The sequence below is a fragment of the Grampus griseus genome (genome assembly GCF_964374135.1).
Source record: "Grampus griseus genome assembly, chromosome: 15".
NCBI classification, from domain to species: domain Eukaryota; kingdom Metazoa; phylum Chordata; class Mammalia; order Artiodactyla; family Delphinidae; genus Grampus; species Grampus griseus.
Window position 1 is genome coordinate 61,551,504 of NC_139009.1, and position 23,202 is coordinate 61,574,705.

Genomic DNA, 23,202 nt, shown 5'->3' on the forward strand with positions numbered 1-23,202 from the left:
CTGGGCTCCGGTGAGGAGGGCTGGGCAGTAGGGAACCGAAGCTCTCCTAAGCAGGGGAGACATCACCCAGAGACTGATCCACCCCACACACCCATCGATGAGGCTGTACGGAGAGCTGCCAGGCGGCCAGGGCTCAAACCTCAAAGGCCCTGCGTTTCTCTCCCTGGTCCTCTGAGCAAACTCAGAATTTCACAGGGCAAGAAAAGAACCAGGACTTCAGGAGTCTTCTCCCCTCTGCTGGGGAAGAGGTTTAGGGCCCCTCCCTTTGCCCTATCTCCTGGCCCTTTACCACTGCACCCACTCTTCCCACCCCGCCTCCGGCCCACATAGCCACTGATGGGGACAGGCAGGCTTGCTGACAGGACAGTAACAGCCGCCCTTGCCACACTGGCTGGGGTTGTCACAGATGCTCCTGTCCAGGGCTGGCCCTGGGCCCTTGGCAGGGGGGAACACCTGCTCCTGGCCAAAGCCCGGAGCCCCTCCCTGGGCCCTGCTGGATAGTGAAGCAGCCTCCGCTGGCTCCAACTTAGGAGGAGATCAGAGGGCCAGGGTGAGGGCTAGGGACTCTGTCCCAGGCCTAGGCTGAAGGACTCCTGCATTCCTCTCCCAGGTGGAACTCAGCATATTCAAAACAGAGCAGCCGCCATCAGCACTTGCCATACCCCAAGACCAAGAGACACCAGAGAGGGCCAGAGCCCCAGGAGTCTCTAAGGACACAGGGTAGGTCACAGATTTCAGGGGAGCTGCCCACAGCCTCCGGCCAAGGCCGGGGAGCAACCGGGGGTGAGTGTACAGGGGAGGGGGTGGACACATCAATTACTCAACTCCCATCTCTCAGAGAGAAGAGAGCACAGAGACAGCTGGGACGGCTGGTGTGAAGCCATCTAGCTTCGGAAAGGGTGGGGGAAGTCTGAGGTGAGTCCTTGGTCCCCACCTCTCTACCTGCCAAAGCTTGGTGACCTTGAGGCCAGCGGGCAAGAGGTAGAGGTTGGGAAGCAAAGAATTCATACAAACGGCCTTTCCTGCTTTTGTCCTATTCCTCCCCCTCCCGCAGGGGATGGGTGTGCCAACTCAGGAAGTGAGGCCCACGGGACCCCCAGAGCGCTGTGCCCTTCAACTCACCTGCGTCCACGTGCAGACAACAAGCCGCGGCTTAGGGAGACAGGGTTCCCCGCTCAACCATGCAAAGCCAGAGCCCCAGCAGCCTGCCCAAGGGTCCCATCCTGCCCCATTCTCCCTGCCCCGGGGTTCGGTGCAAATACCCCAGCATCCACCCCAGGGATCAAAGCTGGTCTTGCCAAGGACGTACCTGGGTTTCTGAGTTGGTTCCTTGGCTTCTCTCAAGCCAAACCAGCTACTTTTGGCCTTTTCCTCCCCACTGGACGAGTGGTGTGGGGAGGCCCCCAGAGTGGGAACCCCCTTCTCCCCCAGAGAGCCTCGGCGCCCCATCTCGCTCCGACTCAGCCCCTGGTGGTGATGGTGGAAAAGGCCCATCCGGGGCTTCCGCTCCTCCTTCCGGGCTCCCTCCTTCTCGGCCACAGCCTCAGAGGAGGCCACCATAGGTGTGGCGACCTGCACCGGCCTCCCCTCTGAGGGCCAGGCCCCCTCCTCCTCTCCAGAGCAGCGGGCCCCGACGGCCAGCACCTGCGAGCTCAGCTCCTCCTGTCCAGGCACCGCCTCTGAGCTGCCGGTGCGGCGGCTGCCTCTGCCCCAGGAGTCATCCGCAGAGCGCGGCCCCTCCTCAGAGGGCCGGGAGGAGACAGTGTGCAGGGGGCCAGAGATGGAGCTGCGGTGCCGCAGGGGCCCCTGGGGCTCCTCAGTGTAAATGTGGCTCCCGTTGACGCAGAGAGAGGAGCGGGAGGCCCCGTCAAGGTGGCCCTGAAGGTCAAGAAGGGCCCGGGGAGGAGCGGCTCGCACCTGGCTGGCCTCATCGCTGTACGTCCTTTTATGGGTGAGCGACTTGGGGGACTGTGCCGAGTCCCTGCCTGGAAAGGAAGCACACGCCGAGTTAGAAGCCCGCTGCCCGGCCCGGCCTTCCCTACACCTGAGGGGAGAGCCCGCACTGCCCCCGTCCCCTCCCCTCCCCTCCCCTCCCCCCTCCCCACTCACCCCCTTCGGAGGACAGCCAGCTGCTGCGGCTGGGCGAGCGGGTGAGGAGCTCGGCCCCAGGGCCCTGGTAGGCCAGGGTCCCACTGGCTGAGGACAGGGTGCTGTCCGAACCTAGCGAGGTGTTGGACTGGGTCAGGGAAGACTTCCGCAGCTTGTTGCGGAGGAAGAAGCCTTTGGCTTTGCCCATCTTGCTCAGGCTGCCCAGCTCGGGGTCCTCCAGGGCGCTGCTTGGGAGGATGGCAGAGGCGGATTCCAGATCAAACTTCTTCTTGCCCTTCATCTTGTCCTTGATCCTACTGAAGGGGGACCGAGGCTTGTCCTTCACGGACAGGTCAAACATGCTGGCGCTGAGGTTGTTGCGCGTGAACTGGATGCTGACCTGGATCTCTCCACGCTCCTTCTCCTTCTTGCCTGCCTTTGAGTGCAGCTTGTACCACCTGTGAGAAGGGGGTGCCGGGGCTCCGGTCACAGGTACGTCTCAGAGCCCCTCTCTGCTTCAGGAGCCACGACAGCCTCCCCACACAGGCTTCTGCTCTGACACATAAGCCCTGCCGCCTTCCAGGCCACAAGAACAGCTAAGAAACTACCCACAACTTTTCCGTGATGAAGGAAACCACATCCCACGTGGGGGAAGCTCTTCGGCACTACCAGGCAGGGCAGCCAAGTGACCCTCCTGACCCGGCACCTTCCCTGGAGCTCAGAGACCTCCCCTGCCCCAGCCCCCTACATCTGAAACTCTGAGGCCCAGAGCAGCAAGGCCGGGTCTGAGAGGAACCCTTTCAACTCCAGGCCCCAGGTACAGACACACCTACCCACATTTTCCCATTTACATCATCTCCTTTGGCTAGTCCCAGCCTAAGCTCTGCTCTGAGCCACCAGTGAGTCCAGGAAAGAACAGCTCACCCAGAGGCCCAGGGCCAGGAACACTAGTGCATGTACACACACACACACACACACACACACACACACACACCTCACCCGCTCATTTACTCACCCCAAGCCCTGCCAGGAACACCTCTGCAAGCTGGAGGAACAGACAAGAAGGCATAAACGGGCCTTAAGCAAGAGACCCAGGGAAGGGAAAGAGCACTCACTCATCTGTAAGCATCTGCCGTGTGTGACAAAGGAATGCGGGGGTGCTCATCTCCCTTCCATTTACACCTCACAACAAACCTGGGATTTTACAGATCAGGAGGTCAAAGCTCTGCGGTGAAGTAACTTATCCAAGAACAAGCAGCCAGGAAGGAGACTCTAATTAATAATAATGTATTGCTATTGGCTCATCATTCATAACAAATGTACCACACTAATGTAAGAGGTTAATAATAGAGGAAACTAGAGCAGGAGGGGGTGTGAGGGAATATATACGGGAGCTCTCTGTACTTTCCACTTGTTTTTCTGTAAACCTAAAACTAAAACTAAACTCTATTAATTAAAGAAAGAAGACACAGTGAGCACACAGAGAACACAATGAGCAAGAGATCATGAAAGAAACAATACAAGAAAGTTCTTCTGAAGGACATGAGCACCAGCACAGAAGGGCCCACAAGCAGGCAGCACAGTGAACGAGGAAAGACCCAGCCAGCAGGTATCACTGCAAGGTTTCAGAGCACCAGGTTTGTACATTCAGGAGACCCTGAAGGTTTCCAAAGAGGGGAGACAGGTTTGTACATTCAGGAATTAGAATAGCATCAGGTCCTCATCAGTAACACTGGGCACCATCTGGAGTCATGCCTTCAAAATTCTGAAGGAAAAGCTTCCAGCATAGAATTCTGGACTCAGCCAACCAGGCATGAACGTGGAATAAAGCCCGGTGGAGGCGGTCAGATTGGTCACTGAAGGGCTCCGAGTCCCTCAGAGGACACACACACCACACCACACACAAACACTACACACTGTACCACACCCCACACGCCTCAGTCCATGCTGTGGTGGTCATCTCCCACCTAAGATCCGCTCACCCCACAACACCAGCTCCTTGAGCTTCTCACGGACATTAAGCGGGAGGTCTTTTGTATGAAAGTCCCTGCACATCCAAATGTCCAGAAATAAGTCAGTGCAAGGGCTTGGTGGTTGTGGTGGGTTTAAATGCTGTGACTTTAAAAAAAAAAAAAAAGAAAAGAAAAGGTCTTCCCAGAGACACTTCCAATTGCATCCCTTTGGAAGAGTCCACCATGACTAACCTCTTAGGTGTCCACTGCGGGCTATGCATCCAGCCTCTGCTTGGGGACCACTGGATGGCCTAAGTAAAGGGAACCTGGGCTGTTGGTTTTCCCTCCCAAACCTGAGAGACCACTCCCACTAAGGCTGGGTCAGGACAGACGGCGGCACAAGCAGGGACGGCGGAGGGCTACACTCAGAGGGTGTGTGGGTGTTTACCTGCCGCTCTCGTGATGAGTAGGCACAGGGAGGAAAGATGGGGGAGGAGGGGCAGGGAGCGGAGAAGAGAGCTGAGAGACAGACTGACGGGATGCGTGTGAGGATGTGTCTGGGGGCACGAGGAGACATTTAATAGAAAGACAAACCAGCTAGCATCGACATCCTCACACCCCTGCTTTCCCAACCCAACGTCCACTTTGGGCCTGACCCCTTAACTCTTTCAAGGCCAAGTCACCTTGGCCAAACCTGGACCAGGCCTCATTTAGCACAGAAAGATTCTGGGAGGTGGGGCAAAGAGAAGTATATGGACTCCAGCTGCAGGCCCACCAAGCCCTGAGCGACGGGAATCCGCAAGTACAGACATCCTTCACTTGGGCATAAGGGTCACGGGTCCTGAGCCCCAGCTGGTCACACTCCACACACCACAGCAGTAACACTGGTTATCTCTGCGGGGTGAGGTTGCAGGGAACTATCACTTCCCGCATTGCCTACTTTTGTCCTGTTTGAATTTTTTATAAGAGCCATATATTACTGTCGTAATAGGAAAAAGAAACAAAAGAAAATTCCCGTTCCTATCTTATCCTCTCAGTTGGCTAAGACAGAATAGGCTCCTCGCCTCTCCCTCCGACCCCTCAATGAAAGAGGATGCATTACATTACTAGCCCAGCTGAGGCTCAGGTCCTCGGCCCAAAGGATCCTTGTCCCCCGCCCTTCCCAACCCCCTACCCATAAGGTCACTTCTGCTTCCCCTGCTCTTCCCCAGGGATTTTGGGGTTCTTCTCTGGACTTGCTTTTCAGGGAGGCCAGGAGGGAAAAGAAGACTTTCGTCACCATTTTCTGAGATTCCCCCATCCAGAGCAGAGTGAGGCTGAGAATGGCTGGGACCTGCCTCTGGACCCTCAGTCACTGTTGCCATCTGTCTCCCTATCAGTCAGGGGCAGGACTCATTGGACCCTGCCAGCTACTTGGAGCAGGGCTTCTCCCAGAAGTGTGACAGGCTGAGATGGTGACGGCAAGGCCACACAACCAACAGCTTGTGGACCAAGGTCTGTCACTCCCATCCGTGGCTGAGACCTGGCCAAAACCAATTAGGATTTGACCACGGCCCCAGCACATATCTAGATGGTGGCTATCAGTGCGGGATTTCTTTTTTATCTATTCATACTAAGATACAACCTAAAACCTACTGAATTAGAAAGGCCAGGCCTAGAAATCTACATTTCAAGGTGGAAGGGAGTACCTCCTCAGGTGACTGAATTCATCAGACCCAGTGTGAGAACCACAGTAGGACAGTCCCCTGCCTGCTCTACATCACTTCATGGATCAGAGGCCAACTTTCCCTCCACCTGGGTATATCATCAAGGACACTCAATTGTTACACAGAAGAAACCTGCGTCTCTCCCCTGCCCAGCCAAGGCTTGCCTTCCAAAGTCCACTGAACCCACTTCTTCCGAGAGAACTGACCCTAGAAACCCTCATCTCTCTCCCCCTCCCCCCAACCCGGGACAAATTATCAAAGGAACACATACATGGGGGAGGATCAGGCATCAATAAGTACTTTCTATGAATAAAGAGTGCTAAAATGAACAAGGCCTCTATTCCACAAAGCTGCTTTTGAAACAGCACTCACCAGGACAGGAAGAAGGACAGTGATTCTGCCCCAGTACAATTTCCCTGACACGCACTCAGCTCTCAAAGCCTAGATTCTTCAGCCCCTACAGAATGTAAAACAACAACCTGCACATCCTTCACTGCAGGTACTGAACTGTTCCACCTACATGGCACCCACCTCAACCCCTGCACTGTCTGAGCACCTGAACTCCCCAAAGCCCAGGAAGCGTGTGCTCAGGAAACAGGTTTTGACAAAGATGATCATTATCTGGGACTTGTCCCAGGTATGACTGCAGCCAAGACATGCTCCATCAGGAAAGGAGCAGTAAGGGAAAATTCCTTGCATGTAAGAGGTATGTGCCGCTACAGACGCTGCTCTTCAGGAGTGACATACAACAGCGCTTCTCAAACTGCAAAGTACAAAAGGATCGCTGAGTCTGGTAAAAATGCAGATTCTGATGCAATGGGTGCAGATGGGCCTGAGAGGCTCCATTTCTACCCAGCTTCCAGGGGATGCCAGGGCTGCTGGCCTGTGGACCACACCTGAGAGGCAGGACAAATGACGGGTGCTATAGAATCGGCAGAGCTAGACTTACTGCATGCTCACTGTGTGCCAGACTCTGTACCTCTTCTACTATCCACACAGTCCAGGAGACGAGATCCATCATCCCCACTATGTGGGTGAGGAAACTAAGTTACAGAGAAGGTTTGTGACTTGCCCAAGGTCAAACAGCTAGTAAGTGATACAGTCGGAACTAGAACATGAAGATTGCCTGACTCCCAGCCCACGTTCTTAACCTTCGACGGACAGCATTTGTCATCAAGCTGAATGCAAACGTTGGGCCTCCAGACACCCTGAGAGGACAGAGGCTGGAAAAGGTACACCACAGAGGCCCAAAGAGGCAAGGAGGTGGCGTATGAAGGCCGGAACCCCCTTCAAAGCGTTGGCACAATCCCAGGAGGATGGAGCCCTGAAAGGTCACTAAGGGAACCTCGGGGTTTTGTCCTGTCCCCAGGCCACTAAAACCATGTCTGAGAGCAGTCAAGCCTCCCCCAGCAGATGCAGAACCACAGAAAAGCTCTAAAAGGGCCCTTGCTCAGCCGCCGTACCTCCCCCAGGCTCCCTCTGCCTGACAAAGTTCAGCAGGCCCAGTGTGGACTTAGGAGCCCTCAGCCTCCTACCCTGCGGGACCAGCCCCACCCCCACCCTCTGCAGGGGCAGAAGACAAAGGGGGGATAAAGGGAGGAGGTAGTTGCCTCACCTGTTAACCAAGATTATGGCCCTAGTTATTCCTGCTAGTGGGGCTCCCAGGCCCACCATACCCAGCACTCCACCCATTTCTCAGTAAACAGAGCCGGGCTAGCTAACAGCTGCCACATAGTATAACTGAAAAATCTCAACACTCTGAGAAGCAGACCTAGGGCAGATGTCAAACACACACATGTAAGTGCCAGGGTGGCTCCTGTCACTCTGGGGGTGCTGGGCCCTTGAGAGCCACAGGCCCAGGCACACACCTGACCTGTCTCCAGTTCTTATTGAAATGGGTCCCCTTAAAACTGAGTTAACCTGCTGAGTTTATGATTAATCTCTCTATTCAAAACTTTATTCCCTTCCTTGTCCTGCCCCTGCTCCCCTCAGGATTGAGGAGTATCAAAGAAAAAGAGAAACTGAAACCAAGCAGGACTCTGCGGGGCCTTCTGGGACACAAAAGCCCCTCTGTGTCCCCTGTTTCTTGTTTGTAGAAGAAAAAAAGGCTTTAGTCTCCTAGGCCTTCGCTGAGTTCCAAAGAGCAGACTCAAGTAGTTAATGATTAGAACGACAGAGCTGCAAGACTTCAGGAGTTCCTCCAGAAGGGATGTAGATAACAATCTGATGCCTATCTGTGAGATGTTCTGCAGAAACTAAGACCCCTCCCCAATCTGGTAGAGGATGGTGACGACTTGCTGACCACAAGCATGTAGACCCCAGACTGGTTGGAACCAGAAGGTTGATGACTGAGATTCCCAAAACATCATCCTGTTACCTCACCACCAACTAACCAGAAGAAGGTCCATGAGCTAATCAGGCATCCTATGACCCTCTCCCCTAGCACAGTCTTTAAAAATCCTTGCCTGAAAGCCATCAGGGAGTTCAGGTCTTTTGAGCATGAGCTGGCTATTCTCCTTGCTTGGTGCCCTGAAAATAAACACTGTACTTTCCTTCACCACAACTCAGTGTCAGTAGATTGGCTTTGCTACACGTCAGGCAAGCAGACCTGAGTTCGGTTCGGTAACATTATCAGTGCAAAGTTCAGCTTAAGACCCAAATAATGGTGCCCCTTCCTAAGCCTCCACACATCATTTATTTCACACTCCTAACCCAGGAACCATCCTTGTCTCTTTTTCCCCCTCACACCCCACATCTAAACTTAGCTCTACCAACCAATTATACCCAGAATTCAACCCCTCTCACCACTGTCACCCTACAGTACAGTCCACCAACATCTCCCTGCTGAACATTACAGTTCCCTGCTCACCTGCCTCCCTGCCATCCATGCTTCACCCAGCAGGCAGGTGAAACTGGAGCACATCACACCCCACTCCTCAGCATGGCGGAAAGGGCTCATCCTTTGGGTGCCGGGTCTTCTGATTCTCTGCATTTCTCATCCCACACTGGCCTTCAGTGTTCCCATCTCCAGGCCACTGCTCTTGCTTTTCCCTCTGCCTGAGACACAGGCCCAGATCTTCAGGCCACAGTTCACTCACTTACTCACTCACATCAGGTCTCAGTTCATCTGAATCTCCTTAGTCTTCCCTGAGTACCCCAACTACAGCTGCCCCTTACCCAGTTTATTTCTTTAACATAATTAATACTACCTGACACAGGGTGTGTGTGTGTGTGTGTGTGTGTGTGTGTGTGTGTGTGTATCCCACACAGTAAAATGATGTATGTATACACGGCTGTTTAATGGCTGTCTTCCGCTGCTCTACAGGCAGGAACTTTATTCTGCTCATCTGTGTGTCACCAGACTTAAAAGAGTGGTCACTCAAATATATTTTCAATGAACTAACAAATTAATCTATGAATTAACTTAGGAACTTGTTTGTCCCTGTTCACAACTGAACAACTGTGTAATGTTTCTATCATCACAAACCCACAGGTCTTAACCATGAGACCAGAAGCTCCCAGAGCAAAGAGGGTGCCCCCTGTCCCCAAAAAGAGCCTCCTGAGGAAGGAGCCACGTGCCAGGCTTCATGGGGACAGACAGTTCCAAAAGGGCACCTTCTTTAACCCTGAAGCCCTCATCCCCCATTCCTGAGCAAAGAATCTCAGTAACTTCCCTGATAGAATACACCAACCAGATTCGGGAAGTGCCCACTTCCTGAATGGAGGTCGGGTGTTGACCCCACTCTAGCCCATCACTATGGCCCTAATCTCATCACCATTAACAACCATACCTCTCTTTTAGCACCTACTGTATGCAGGCGCTATACTAAGCACTCAACACACCAAATCAGATCCCAGTCATCCTCTTAACAGCCCCAGGAGGCAGGTGTGGGAAGCAGGCCTCAGAGTGGCTCCAGCATGGACTCTGGAGCCAGGGCTGCCTGGCGTAAGCCCCAGCCCACCACACGCCAGCTGTGCGACCTGGAGTGGGTCACCCAGTCTCTATGCATTTCCACACCTGCCTATAAAATGGGGGTAATGGGTGTCCAATCCCCTCACAAGACCACTCTGACAATTGCATAGATTACAGGTGAAGCACTCAGAACAGGGCCTGGCACACAGGAAGCGCCACACAAGTGTTAGTTCTTATATATTTTAGCAGATGCAAACACTAGGGCAGAGAGAAGTGCATAGGGTTAAGTCAGATGCTTCTTTTTAGTACACAGGGAATCAGGATATGAACCCAGGCTCCCTGTCTCCAGGGCCTCCGGCCTTGACCACTGCACTAGAATGCCTCCCTCTGCAAGTGCAATACACCACACACCGGGCCCAGAAACCCCATGTCCCTGACCAACCAAAGGATTTCTCTAAAACAGGGGGTCTGTGTTAGACGGGAGAAAAATTACATCTTTATTTCCCCTAATCTCTAACTGAAATTTAGTATTTCTTTCAATTATGAATTTTTGCAACAGTAGTGGTATAGCAGCAGTACCTATGAATATGTCACCAAGAGAAACCAGTATTTTCATGCCACATTACAGTTGCTGCAGATGTCGCAAAATATTGTTTATACTCATCACTACTTTGAACTTTAAAGTTACAGGTTTCCCCTGCTATCCAAAAGTGGAGCATTCCTATGAAACCTTTCATAAGCTGAAACGGCATAAAGTGAAGAAGCAGTTACCTTAGGACACATCTTGCTAACGGATGCACAAAATAAATAAAGATAAAGCACAGATGCTTACAGATACAGTTCAAAGCTAAGGCGAGGGCTTGATGTGAGGTGCTGAATGTAGTTCCCAGAGAAGGAGCTGGGCGGTGCCACTCTCACTGCTTGGGATGCGCTGCCTCTGTAAGGCTCACTGCAAAACACACACTTGAGTGCATGTCTTCCCCTTCTGGCCCCAACGCACGGCTCCCAGGCTGAGATCCAAATCAGATGACAGATACTGCACCTCATGTCCCACTGGGTATGAGAGGGCCTTGCAGGGGCCGGTAAGGGGCGAGGAACTGGCCAAAGGCCCTGCGGCTCCCGGGCGTCACGCCACAGTGCTCGGTCTGACCCTCAAACACCCTGCATGCCAATGAAGGTGACTCCGGAGAAACAAATACAGCTGGGTGCACCTGCTAGTCAGGGAGCAGGCTGCTCCTGTAGCTTGTTTTCCTCATGTCCCCAATACCACAATCTCCAACGTAACTGGGCTGGTGCTCACCTGAGCCTTACCTGCTCTGGCTACCGCCCACCAGGTCTGCAGCTTCTCTCTTCTGGCAGTGGCTGCCCTGGCCTCTTCAGAGACAGGTCTTACCTCAGGCTAGGGAACAGCTCCCACCATGCTGGGGATGAGGGGCTTGCAAATCTGACAGTTGTAGGAATTGAACCCCACCCCAAGACAAAGGAAGCCAAGAGGCCCTAGGAAGACAGTTGTGCTGCCCAGTGTACTAGCTGGAGAATCTTCTAGAATGAAAAGTGAAGAACCAACGTGAAGGAAAGACATACTGATCCATTTCTCCTTTCCTGGCCTCACTCTCCCCATCCAGCTTCTCTAGGGAGTCAGTACAAACAGGGGCTGGAGGGTTCCAGAGGGGAAGAGACTGCAACTCAGAAAGTAGATGCTGGGGAAAACTCTAGGAGAAGACACCAAGATATCTGTCCATAACATTCTGATGGACATAACAATCTAACCCAATTTCCTAAAATCCAGGCCAGCCAGCCATCAGCCACTTCAAGCAACACTGTATTGATGAAATCATTTGCTCTCAAAAGGCCTGAAGCCTTCAGAGACTGTTCACCCTGTCCCCGTTTCCCCAGGCTCCCAAGGCCCCTCAATTTCTGCTTTGGCAGAAACCCATCAGCTACAATGTGGGATGTTCTCAAGGACAAGTGATTCAGCTCCTCCATCAGGTAAGGGTATGAAACAAGAGGGAACTGTTACCCTGGGAGACTTAACAGCCAGGCACAGTATGGAAGGGAGCCCTGTTTGGATCCTGATTCAACAAACCACCTATGAAGAGACAGTTCTGATATTAAGGGAATTTAAATATGGACTGGATATTGATTGGATGGTTATTAAGGAACTGTTGATTTTGTGTGTGTGATACAAGCATCATGATTATGTTTTTTAAAAAGCACCCGTGGGGCTTCCCTGGTGGCACAGTGGTTAAGAATCCGCCTGCCAATGCAGGGGACACGGGTTTGAGCCCTGGTCCGGGAAGATCCCACATGCCACGGAGCAACTAAGCCCGTGCTCCACAACTACTGAGCCTGCGCTCTAGAGCCCGTGAGCCACAACTACTGAGCCCATGTGCCACAACTACTGAAGCCTGCGTGCCTAGAGCCCGTGCTCCACAACAAGAGAAGCCACTGCGATGAGAAGTCCGCGTACTGCAACAAAGAGTAGCCCCAGCTCGCCGCAACTAGAGAAAGCCCGCGCACAGCAACGAACACCCAACGCAGCCAAAAATAAAATAAATAAATTTATTTAAAAAATAATAATAATAAGCACCCGCATCTGTTGGAGATGGTTAGAAACACCTATTGACTCATCTATACTCCCCTTCTGGTCCCACTTGAGACTAACAGGGTCTTTCTATTAGATCCCTGTGGAGGTCAGCGGGTAGCCTTGGGCCAGGACACAGGCTTTTTTCTCCCTGTCCTATGACTGAGCCCTGCTCCTGGTTGAATCCCTGAGCCTTGTGCTAACTATCTACTCATCTCAGTAGCCTCAGCACAGGGCGTGGCGTGTGAGATCCTGACAGCTCATCCTGACACTCACAAAGTCTCAGAGGCACAGGGAACTCGCCACTGAAATCCCAACCAACCAGAGAAGGCCTCAGCCAGGCTCAAACGTTTCCCAAGTATTTGCCAGAATAAGAAAGGGAGTGTCCTCGAGAAGCTTACATCTTGGTGGGAAATAAGATAGCTACATAAATAAAGGAAGAAGGTGATTAACACCACAAAAATGCACAAATAAAATGCACAGGAAGGTTAAAGAGAAGACAATTTTGGGAGGAGTAGTGAAGGACATGATAAAAGAAATTTTCACATATTGAGATATAGGGAGGTCATTCTGGCTTATCTGTGAGTTAACTTGAATCTTATGCTAACTAAAATAGACTGTTTGTGGCCTATCAAACCTACATTGTACATCTGCTTTAATTATTAGAGAAAAGGACACAGTGACCAAAAGTAAAGAATGTCCATTCTTTAAAAGTAAAGATTAAATGCTTATCTTCCTGGGACACCAATGCTGGTACTCCTTTGATAAGACTCCTTTCCCAGGTGCAAGGTCATGCTGACTTGCTGTGTACATGATGCTGATCTCTGTGCGTGTGTGTGATTTCTTGAAATGTACAGTATCCCTGACTTATTTAATGTTCTTTGTTCTGAGAAGATATAAAACTGTGCTGGAAACCATGCTTCTCTGGAGCAGTTTCTCAGAGTAATCTGGGAAGTGGGCATCCAGGCTAGTCCTCAGTTTGGCTCAAAGAAAACTCTTTTCTATCCTTATTATAGGTTGCTTATTGATGATTTTCATTGACAGATGTAACATTTATACTGGGCCTTGAACAATGGGTCAGGAGGCAAGGAGGCAGGTGAAGAGACATTCCAGGTGGGAGGAAAAGAATACACAGATGCCCAGGGCTGGAGAGGTGAAGATGGGTAAAAAGGTGCTTTGGAGCAGAGAAGACTGCCCCAAACATCATGCTAAAGAGCTATAGCCTTATTCTGGGCCTGGAAGAGCACTACAGGGTAGGAAACAAGGATAAAACCTATGGCTACTGTGCTGTAGGAAGAGCAAAGGACAGCAGGGAAAGGGGCAGCAGAGGGGCAAGGCAGCAGAAACCAGCACAGAGCCAGCCAACCCAGGACAGGTCCCACGGCCAGGCCGACCCAGGCAACTCCTTGTGCCTCAGCAGTTATTTCTCATCATAAATTAATAAATTGGCATTCTGGCTTACAAAAATGCTGTAGCAGCTATGCTAACAGTCTAGAGGAGATTTAAAAAAAAAAAAAACAACCTGCCTAAACTAGGACAGGAGCAATGGGGAAGGTAGGAGGGGCCAGAGTGCCCTTCTCCAAGTGCCCCCTTCGTCCCCTGCAGTGGCACTCAGGCAGAGCCACTCCACCTGTGCTCTCACTGCTTACTGACTGCACAAAATGTTACTCACCTTTTATGCCCCCCAACCCAGGGAAAGGGCCTGGTATATGGAATACCTTCTAACACCTGCTGGATAAATGAGATGGCATTGGCAGAGCTTAGCTTCAGTACCAAAAATAAGTGGAAAAAAAATTATTTTAAAGGAATAGTGGAAAAACGCAAGGGTTGGAAGACAGGAGACCCAGGTTCTAGTCCTGGATCTGACTTACAAAGTGGGTTTCAACCACCCACTTCACCTCTGTCAAAGAAGGGTGATAAAATAAGCCAGTTAGGGGCAGGGAGAAATGTCAACTAAAACTGTATTACATGGAGTTTGAAGAGACGGCTGGAAAAGCCTTTTCCCCAGAGGCTCCTCCATCTAGATGCCTTCCCTCCTCTCCAAATCCCCCACTCAGGCAGTCCTCCTCACACACGATCAGAGAGGAGACGCGTGGGCCGCGGGCCAATCCTTGATGGCTCCCAACACTCACAACCTCATCCTGCCTTTGATTTGGTATCGATGGTAAAACTGCAAGCCAGGCACAACTGCAGGAGAGGACAGTGCCTCTTATCAGGCCTCTTATCACCTACTCTGGCTCTGTGCCGGCACCGACAGTCCTTGGAGCCCAGAACCATCATTTCATTAGCTACCCCTGGCTCCATGGGCATGGCTTGCTCAGCTCAACCTCAGAGCCCAGCCAGGACCAGCCTCCCTCCCTCCTGGGCACAAACATCTCAGCCAGTCCTCATCCCTCCTGCTGCTGTAGGCTCCAAAGGTTTATCTCTTTGTCAGCTTGCCTCGGACAGAGGCCAGGGACCCACGCCTGCTTGGAGCCAAGTCTAACCACACAGCAATAGAAGTATGTATAGTTGAAAGCATGATGTAGGGAAAAAGCACTGGGCTCAGGAGGTTAGAAATCTGGCTGCCACTAATGAATCATGTGACCTTGGATCAGTCATTCCACTCCTGAGACCCCAGTCTTGACCTCAGTAAAAATGGGGGTCACCCTCCCTGCCCTCAGGGAAGAAGGAAGTGAGGTGCTGGGAAAGCACTCTGAAAAGTAGGCCAACCCACACGTAAAGATTTGGGTTTATTGTCTGTCAGGGCCTTTTATAGGCTGTCATCAGCCCCTTGGGAGCGAGGTGGCCCAGGACCAAAGAGTGATGACCCCGCCCAAGAGAAAGGAGAAAATCAGCAGGATGACCTCTCCCAGGGGAGACAAGGGAATAAGGAAGAAATTCTACTTAACCAAACTCCCCTCCCCAGTTTGCTCCTAACCCCATATTCACCCCAAACAGGGTCTTGAGTCACGGAGGACAAAACTAAGTAGTGGCTGTCTTCCTGCCAGGGTCTCAGTTCAGACTTGAAACAGGTGGAGACAAGCAATAATACCCCTGTGTGGGGAAGCCAGACTTATCATAGGTACAGACCTGTGTGTGTGAAGAAGGCTGCACTTGTGCAAACACAATGGGAGAGGGAGAAGAAATCTATAACGCACTGGCTTTTAAAAGCATATAAGAACTGGTAATGTTGACTGCTTCTGAAGAGAGGAGTTGGGTGACTCAAGGTCGGGACAAGGGAGATTTTTCACTGTGAACCCTATGTATCTTTAGAATTTTGAACCAGGTAAACTACTCAAAAAGAAATAAGAAGTAAAGAAAGCCAGGTTGTTTTGCTGAGAGAGGCACATAGGAAACTAAGCTTGGCTCCCCTCCACTCCCTCTCTTGGCTCAGCCCCACCACACCCACCTTCCCTTCCTTCCCTCCCTTCTGGGTCTCCCTCCCAGAAACTCACCCAGCCACCACCACGCCCCACCTGTCATTCAAGGTCCAGCCTCCTATAGGCAGCCCACCCTGATCACTCCAACCCTGGTGAGTTGGTCCTTCTTCTGACCCTTTCCTTCTCTCATATTTTGTATATGCTGCTTTGTTGGTTAATTATCCTTCCTGTGTTAAGTCTTGTCTCAAACATATTTTTGCCCTTCTAGGGAAAGGGCTTTATATTTTCTTTCTCATCTTTCCTCCAAAGCCCTGACCTAGGCACAGTGGTTGCCCAGTAATTGCTTCCTAGATGTTGAACAAAAGAAAGGGGGAAAAAAAAAAAGCAAACGACTGCATGACTGTAGGAGGAGGAATGGATGGCTCAGAGCGTTCTGTCACAGTAAAACCAGCATGTGATTTCTTGGGAAAGGTCAGGAAGTCTTATATCTGTTGATGATCCCAAGCCCAGCTCTACTGCACAAGCCAATGGGAGCAAACCTCCCGGGGGGTGGGGGGGGCAATGCCCGGGGCCAAGGCAGAGCTTTTCAGGCCTCCCCCGGCTCCTGTGAGACAGTCTAGTGGCAGTGATACCCTCTTTCCCAATGCACCAGGCAACACCCCCATCCCCTGAGAAAGATATAACCAGACACGGAGCTGCAGACTAAATGCACTTACCCCTACCAGCCAAGGCCTCACACAGGAGAAGCAGGTCATGCTTCCAGAGCCCCCAAGCCTAACCAAAGAGATGGGCTTTGGGGAGGAGAGAGGAACCCTAAGGAGGGCAGCTGCTGAGCACCAACTTCCATGCAAAGCTGAACCCTGGGAGACATGGGAGAGGACCAAGATGGGTGTTACAGCATGGTGGCGAAGAGCACAGAATCAGGAGCCCGGCTGTCTCGGTACAAATCCTGACTGCCATGTACTGTGTGCCTTTAGAAAAGCCACTTTAGGGCTTCCCTGGTGGTCCAGTGGATAAGACTCTGCCTTCCAACGAAGGGGGTGCGGGTTCGATCCCTGGTCGAGGAGCTAAGATCCCACATGCCCTGCGGCCAAGAAACCAAAACATAACACAGAAGCAATATTGTAACAAATTCAATAAAGACTTTAAAAATGGTCCACATCAAAAGAAAACAATCTTTAAAACAAAAAGTCACTTCACCTCTATGTGCCTCAGTTTCTTCACTCGTTAAACACAGTAACAGTACCTACACCTCAAGGGGTTGCTATAAGCTGATGTAAGTCAAATCCTTAGGACAGTGCCAGCACCTAAAAACGGCTTAATAAATGATATGCTAGACAAAGAAGGCTATGACAATCCTCCAAAATGGAGTGCTACACGCCGTCCATATGGGAACTCAGAGAAGGTGGGGTGGCAGACCAGGATCTCTGATGGCCAGCCTGACAGGCCCGGTGTACATCTCCTCCTCAGGGAGGCCTTCCCTGACCAGAGCTGAGCGCAGGGCTTCCGTCTGCTCTGAACATCTCCAGTGCTCCCTGGCTAGGCCCCAAAATACGGCAGCTGGCTATGGCCCTTCCTCCAAATGTGGGGGTCTGTCCCCCTAATAAGACTGCACCCTCTGGGCATGCGGGCTGCTGTGTCCATGTCCTCCCCTCCTTTGAACTTCCCACCCAACCAGTGGCCTCCCTCGTCCTCTGCCCAGGCAGAAAGGCCTGTGGATTAGACGTCCTTCCGGGTCTCAGAGAAGCCCCAAGGCTCCCTCCCCCTCCCAGCTGAAATGTCCCTCTCTCCCTAAAACCTCTCAGGCACTTCCACAGAAACCTTGGGATGCACTCAGCTTCCCAAATGCCGTCTCTTCCTTATCCCAAATCTGACAGCTCTTCAGGCTGTCAGGGCCTAAGAGAAACCACACAGAGCCCCACCCTCCCTAACTGCAGAGTAGCTGAGAGCCTGTCACTCTCCCTCCCCAGCCTCAATTTCCACACTTCTAAGCACTCTTCCAGTTCTGACATCAGAATTCCATGATTAAGGGCTGTGCTTCTCCTCGCCACCCCCAGGGTCAGCTGAAGGTCAAGGTGGCCCGTGACAAAGCCCCTCCCGGCAACTCTGTAGCGCTGCTTCCTGGGAGCTGAACTTGCTTATTCTGCTCACTGCAGAGAGACCTGGGCCCAGGACCACCCCCACAGGCCAACTCAGTAAGGGCAAAGCCATCAGACTCTTCCTTAACAGGACTGCCAGGTGCATAAAGGACCCACATCGCGGACTTATTTTTATTACTTGGCTGTGGGGAAGGGCAAAGCTTCTTCATGACCACACTATTTTGCAGAGGTCGGCCCTGCACAGGAAAAAATAGGGTACTGATTCCCAGAGAGCATACAGAGCTCCTGTCATTGTGTTAATTATCTGTCCCAGCACAGGGTGGGAAAGGCAGGGGAAACATCTGGACGAGGCCAGACCAGCCGTTTAGCATCGCTGGAGAGCGCGTCACAGCACCAGGTTGGCAGCAATAAAAAGAGTTTAGACAGCCCCCATCAGAAGAAAGGGACAGCCCTCAAGGTCGCTAGGATGGAGCTCTGCTGAGTTGCGCCTGTCCCTGGCTGCCTGCAGGGAGGGGAGAATGGGGCCAGATGCAGAGGGAAGGGGAAGCCGCTCAGTCTGACGGCAGAGTCACTCCCCACTCCCCAGACACTGCTGCTCAAGCAACCCCAGATAAAAACTGCCCCATAACTCAGGGAGATGCAGCCTCTGCCCTAACTGCTGCTTTTAAGTACAGCCACACCCTTCCTGCGGCCAAAGCAGACTTGCCCAGCAGCCAGGTCAGGGGTTGGAGCAGGAGCCAAAGCCAAGGATCCTCGCGGCCTCAGCTGCTTCCTGGGGAGCAGTCACAGCTGCAAACATGATAAGGCTGTGGGTCACGCACCATCTACCTACAACAGCAATACACAGGCCATCTGGAGGCTAAGGGACAGATGGAGGCCCTCAAAGACCATGCCCACCTTAGGTGTACCTTAGGCCAGCAGGCTGCATTTGCCTCAGCTGCCTCTCCCATTGCCCCCAAGCCCGCCCTCCTCGAAGAGGTCTCAGGCCACCACCATCAGCCAGGCAGAAAGCTCTGGTCTCCAACCTAAGTCATCCTCAGCCACAGGCCTCCCATAGGCCCTTATAAAATCAATGAGACAGGTCTGACCAGGGCTGACAGAGCCTCTTAGGGGGCCACATTTGCAGCCTGCCCATGGTCACGTTTTAACCCAAACCGAGCCCACAGACTTGGCCTTCCCAAGGGGCCAGACTCTAGCCATCCATCCAACAGGCCCAGGAAGGGGGCTACTTACAGAAGGGACCACTTCACTCCACACGAGCACGCACTGGGGAGTACTATGGATGGTGGTGAAGTAAAAATCAGAAAGGACGCATCTAAAGAAGCTAAAGAGGGAATTCCCAGGTGGTCCAGTGGTTAGGACTCGGCGCTTTCACTGCAGGGGCCCGGGTTTGATCCCTGGTTGGCGAACTAAGATCCTGCAAGCAGCACAGCATGGCCAAATCAATAAAGAAGCAGCTCTTGGGATTCTGAGACCCATGATGATCCACTAGGGCTTTACTGAGGGAGACGGTTATAACTAGTTTCCTTGTGTATTACATTACATGTTGTTTTGACAATTTTCTCTTCAATCAGTTGGAAGCCTCCAGTGAAATCCCTCACCTCAAAGAGCACCCCACTAACAAAGGAGCTTTGGGGGCTGTTGAGGCACCTAGAACCCCAGCCCCCATCATCACCACCCTCACATAACGAGGGCCCTGAGAGTAACCCAACACTAATATCTTGAAAGCCTGCTATGTGTCTAAAATGATACTAAAGTTTTTTAGAGATCCTGTCTTATTTAATTTGTACAACTCTATGATTGTTATCATGGGTTACCTTTTCAGAAACGAGGAAACGGGTTAAGTAACTTGCCTGCTAGTAAGTGATAGAACTGGGAGTGAAACCTCAGTCTCCACGTTCTTAAACACTATGCTGCCCTGCCATGGAGGACAGCTGCGGAGCTGGCAAGCTGATCTGAGTGTGGCTTCAGAACTGCAGAGGCCTCACAAGACTAGCCCCAGTTCTCAAGACTCTGGCAGCAAAGAGAGTAGTGGAGGGCTGTGAAGGGCCAGCTCATTTCATGAGGAGCTCTCATACTTCTGTGAGTACCCTGCCACCACAGTCCTGGGGCTTTCCAGGACTACGCTAAGTTCTGTATTACCTCCTCCTATCACATGAAAGGCTCCTCTGAGACAGGGGACATCTCCCAGATCACAGCTACCAGGCTACTAAAACCTCACTCCACCATCACTGCTGTTCACTGACCACCAGGCATATCCAGGAACTGCACTAGATGCTCTAATTACATACGCATTTCATCCATTACATCAATCCTGTCAAGGTATAAATTAGCCCCATTTTACAGATGAGAAAACTGAGGCACCAAGAGTTTACTTGACTGGCCACAAGGTGGCAGGTTTGGAAGGGAATCTGCAACTCCACAGGCCCCTCCTCTTAACCGTGAGACTGCCTTTCCCCAATGGAGTTCTGTCTGGGCAACACAGGGCTATGATGTGCTCTCCTGGAGTTCTCTGCCACCATTATCCAAAGCTGAGGAGGGCACACCCCAGTCCTCTCCCCAATGGAAAATGTGCAGACTCACTATCTTAGCAGCTCACGCCAAGATGCTCCAGGAAAGGCCACCAAGGGTGGCCATGAGAGCCAGAGGTGGAAGGTGCAAACCGGAGTGGCGTCAGCAGCCCTCACCCTCTGTCAGTGGGCACGCTGTTTGGTCCAGTAAACTAAAAGATCAGGCTGATTTCACAGACTTTCCTGCTGCCCACTACAAGTCCCCCTCCTCCTGCCCCCTCCAGGTTCTATAAATAACCCAGGTCAATGCATCAGAGGAAAGGCAGCCAGGTGGGTGTGGAAAGATCCTGGTGGAAAAGATGACTTCTATAAAGTAAATAAGGCTCCCATTCAGATCAAGGGGACTGTCCTTGGCTGCTAACAGGCGCACATGGGCCGACAGACATAGACAGCTCAGTTAAGGAAGAGCCAGAGGCCAAGAAGAAAGCAAGAGCAGGAACTGAAGAAAAAATCAAAGCCCCTCCCCCACCCCGTGCAAGTCACTGACCTCACAGAAGCCACTCCCCACAAGCTGAGACTTTTTCTGTCTGCCCCTTAGTCTCCCCTCTAGTGCCCCCCACCCCCAGCCCGAGATGTGTTATCTACCAGTCGGGTCAGATTAGCTGAGAGGTGGAGACTGAAGGACTGGGAAAGAAAGGGGTGGAATGAATTGGGGGACAGGAGCCTCTTCAGAAGAAGAAAGGGCTACGAGAGCCAGAGGAGAGCTTTCTGCCTCACCCCCACCCCCTTGGGCTCCCTGAGCCAGGCAAGAGGGAAAGGACAGAAAAGGGGAGGAAAAAAACAAAACAAGGGCCAAACTATACCACATGATCCACACCCAGCAACCAAACAGCAAGTCATGAGGGAAGGAGAGAAGGCCAGGGGAGGGGGAGATGGAGCTAAGTCACAGCCCTGCCCAAACCTGCCCTATGCTAACCCCTTTCCCACCCCAGGCTGCAAAGAGCCATGAAGGCCTTCTCTACCCACATTTTTGAAATGTTCAAGGTCAGATCCTTTTCTATCCAAATCCTGCTTTCATTTGGGTTTGTACCAGGCTCATCCTTCTCCAGCAAGCCTTCCTAGATTTACTCAGTTGGATGCCATTCCACTTGGGTAAACCTTTCCAGCAACTGTCACCAACCCCTTACCCTCCCCATCCAGGGCCCATGGGTCTAGGGGTGGCGTCACCCCAGTTAAACACTTGAGTGACCCAGGGCAGGTTGTCAGCCCTGCGGACAGGCTTCCGGATCCTGCCCAAGCCCAAAACAGGAAATGAGGCTCCAAGCCTGAAGCCTTGATCTTAACACAGGGAAAGTTAAACGCTGCCAAAATAAATGATTTTTTAAAACCCACTGGTAAACCCTCTGGCCCTTCTAGGTTTAACTGACTGGGAGATTGTCTCCTGCTGTCCATTAAGCACGTGCTGCCTCCACCTCAGTCAAGATGCTTGAAGCCTGATTAAAGCGTTTCCTTCCTTTACTGAAAGGGTCTCCTGTTCTCAGACCAGAGACACAGAAGGGAAGAATCGGGGGCGTCTCTAAGCAACAGAGGGCATCCCAGTACCAAGCAAGAAGCAGATGCCCTCTGCAGCCTCTAGATTTGGTGGGGCGTCTCCGTTCATCCTCTGCCCTCCTCGAGGACAACACTGCACCTTCTTTCCCCCACAGGGCGAGGCAGGGCCTTCCCATTCCCCTGCGGGCCTGGTGTGGAACAGGCGCCCGAAGGCAGTTCCCTCCCCTTCGAGGAAAGTGAAACACGCCCGGAGGCCCTGGGAATGGCCACAAGATTTTCCTTCTTGAGTTTCCCACAGTCCAAGAGCCTCTGGATCCCACTCCTAACTTTACTTGACAATCTACTCCTAACAATAGGCCACCATTCTCACCTCCCCCCGGCCTTCCAAGGACACACCAGCGGCCAAGCACAGCCCAGCGCACATCTGGGAATCGGAAGGAGATTCCGTTATGCGAAGAACCAACTTGTCGGTTTATGCCCTTGAGCGCTAGGCAAAAGGTCGCACCGCCCAGGCCGAGGTTCGGGGTCCTGCGTCTCCCCAGCCACGCCCCAAGAGGCCCTTAACCGTTTCCGCTCCCGCGCGCCCCTCACTCACTGTGTGTGCTGGGCGCGGCCTGCGCCGAAGACCTCGTCCAGCGCCACCACGGCCTGGCCCAGGAACTTGTCGACGCCGATGAGCGAGCGGTGCATGGTGGTAAGCACTAGCTGGCAGGCGGCGGCGGAGCCCGCGGCCCAGGGCGCCGGGCCCGCGTCGGTCTCCTGCGCCCGTAGCAGGCCGTCCAGGGCGCCGGGCGGCAGCTCGAAGGAGCACTCTTCGCGCCACTCGGGGCATCCCAGCGTCTTCTCTACCACCGACGTGCTGTACTTCTCACGGCCCACCTGGATCACCGTATACGCGTCGCTGGTGCTGCCCGCGCCCGAGCTCTTGCCCCGCAGCCCGCGGGCCCGCAGCACAGTCACCTGGACGTGCGTGGGTAGCCAGCGGGAGGGCCCAGCCGCCGTCTCGGCGCCCCGTACCAGGGCCATGGCGGGGGAAGCGGCGACGGGTGAGGGCTGGCCGAACCAGGCGTGGACACCCGGACCAAGTGAGAAACTGGGCAGCGGCGGAGGGCGGTCAGGATCCGGCTCGGAGCGCCGCCGCCGCCCACAGGCTCGGCCGCCGCAGCTGCGGGCTGGGCTGGGCCGAGCCGGCCGCTGCCTCCCCGCCTCCCGGCTGCCGGCCGCGCCGCGACGTCAGCGCCCCGCCTCCCGCCCCGCCTAGCGGCCGGCGTCCCGCGACTCGCGACCTAACCCGTACCCGCGCCGAGGTGCGGCAGAGCTTGGGGATGGTGGCCCGCACGCCCTCGCCCCGTCTGCTGCAGACCAGCCTGGAGCTGGAGGGTCGCTGAGCGCCGCGAGGACCGTGGGCGGGGCGCAAGGCCTCCGCGGGGGTGGGGG

The 23,202-nt window shown here is 53.1% G+C and overlaps 1 protein-coding gene across 3 annotated transcripts in view; it reads right to left on the minus strand.

Moving 5' to 3' along the window:
• Positions 1-22,890, minus strand: part of RAB11FIP5 (RAB11 family interacting protein 5) — a 35,868-nt gene extending 12,978 nt beyond the window's left edge. For 2 of the 3 annotated variants that reach the window (XM_082671963.1, XM_082671961.1), the window contains exons 1-3: positions 22,361-22,890; positions 2,110-2,546; positions 1,310-1,985 (exon numbers count right to left, since the gene is read on the minus strand). In XM_082671963.1, coding sequence (XP_082528089.1) covers positions 1,310-1,985; positions 2,110-2,546; positions 22,361-22,791 — 1,544 coding nt within the window. In that variant the 5' untranslated portion in view covers positions 22,792-22,890. The remainder of the gene's footprint in view (positions 1-1,309; positions 1,986-2,109; positions 2,547-22,360) is intronic. The other variant, XM_082671962.1, reaches the window with a different exon arrangement.
• Positions 22,891-23,202: the final 312 nt, after the last annotated feature.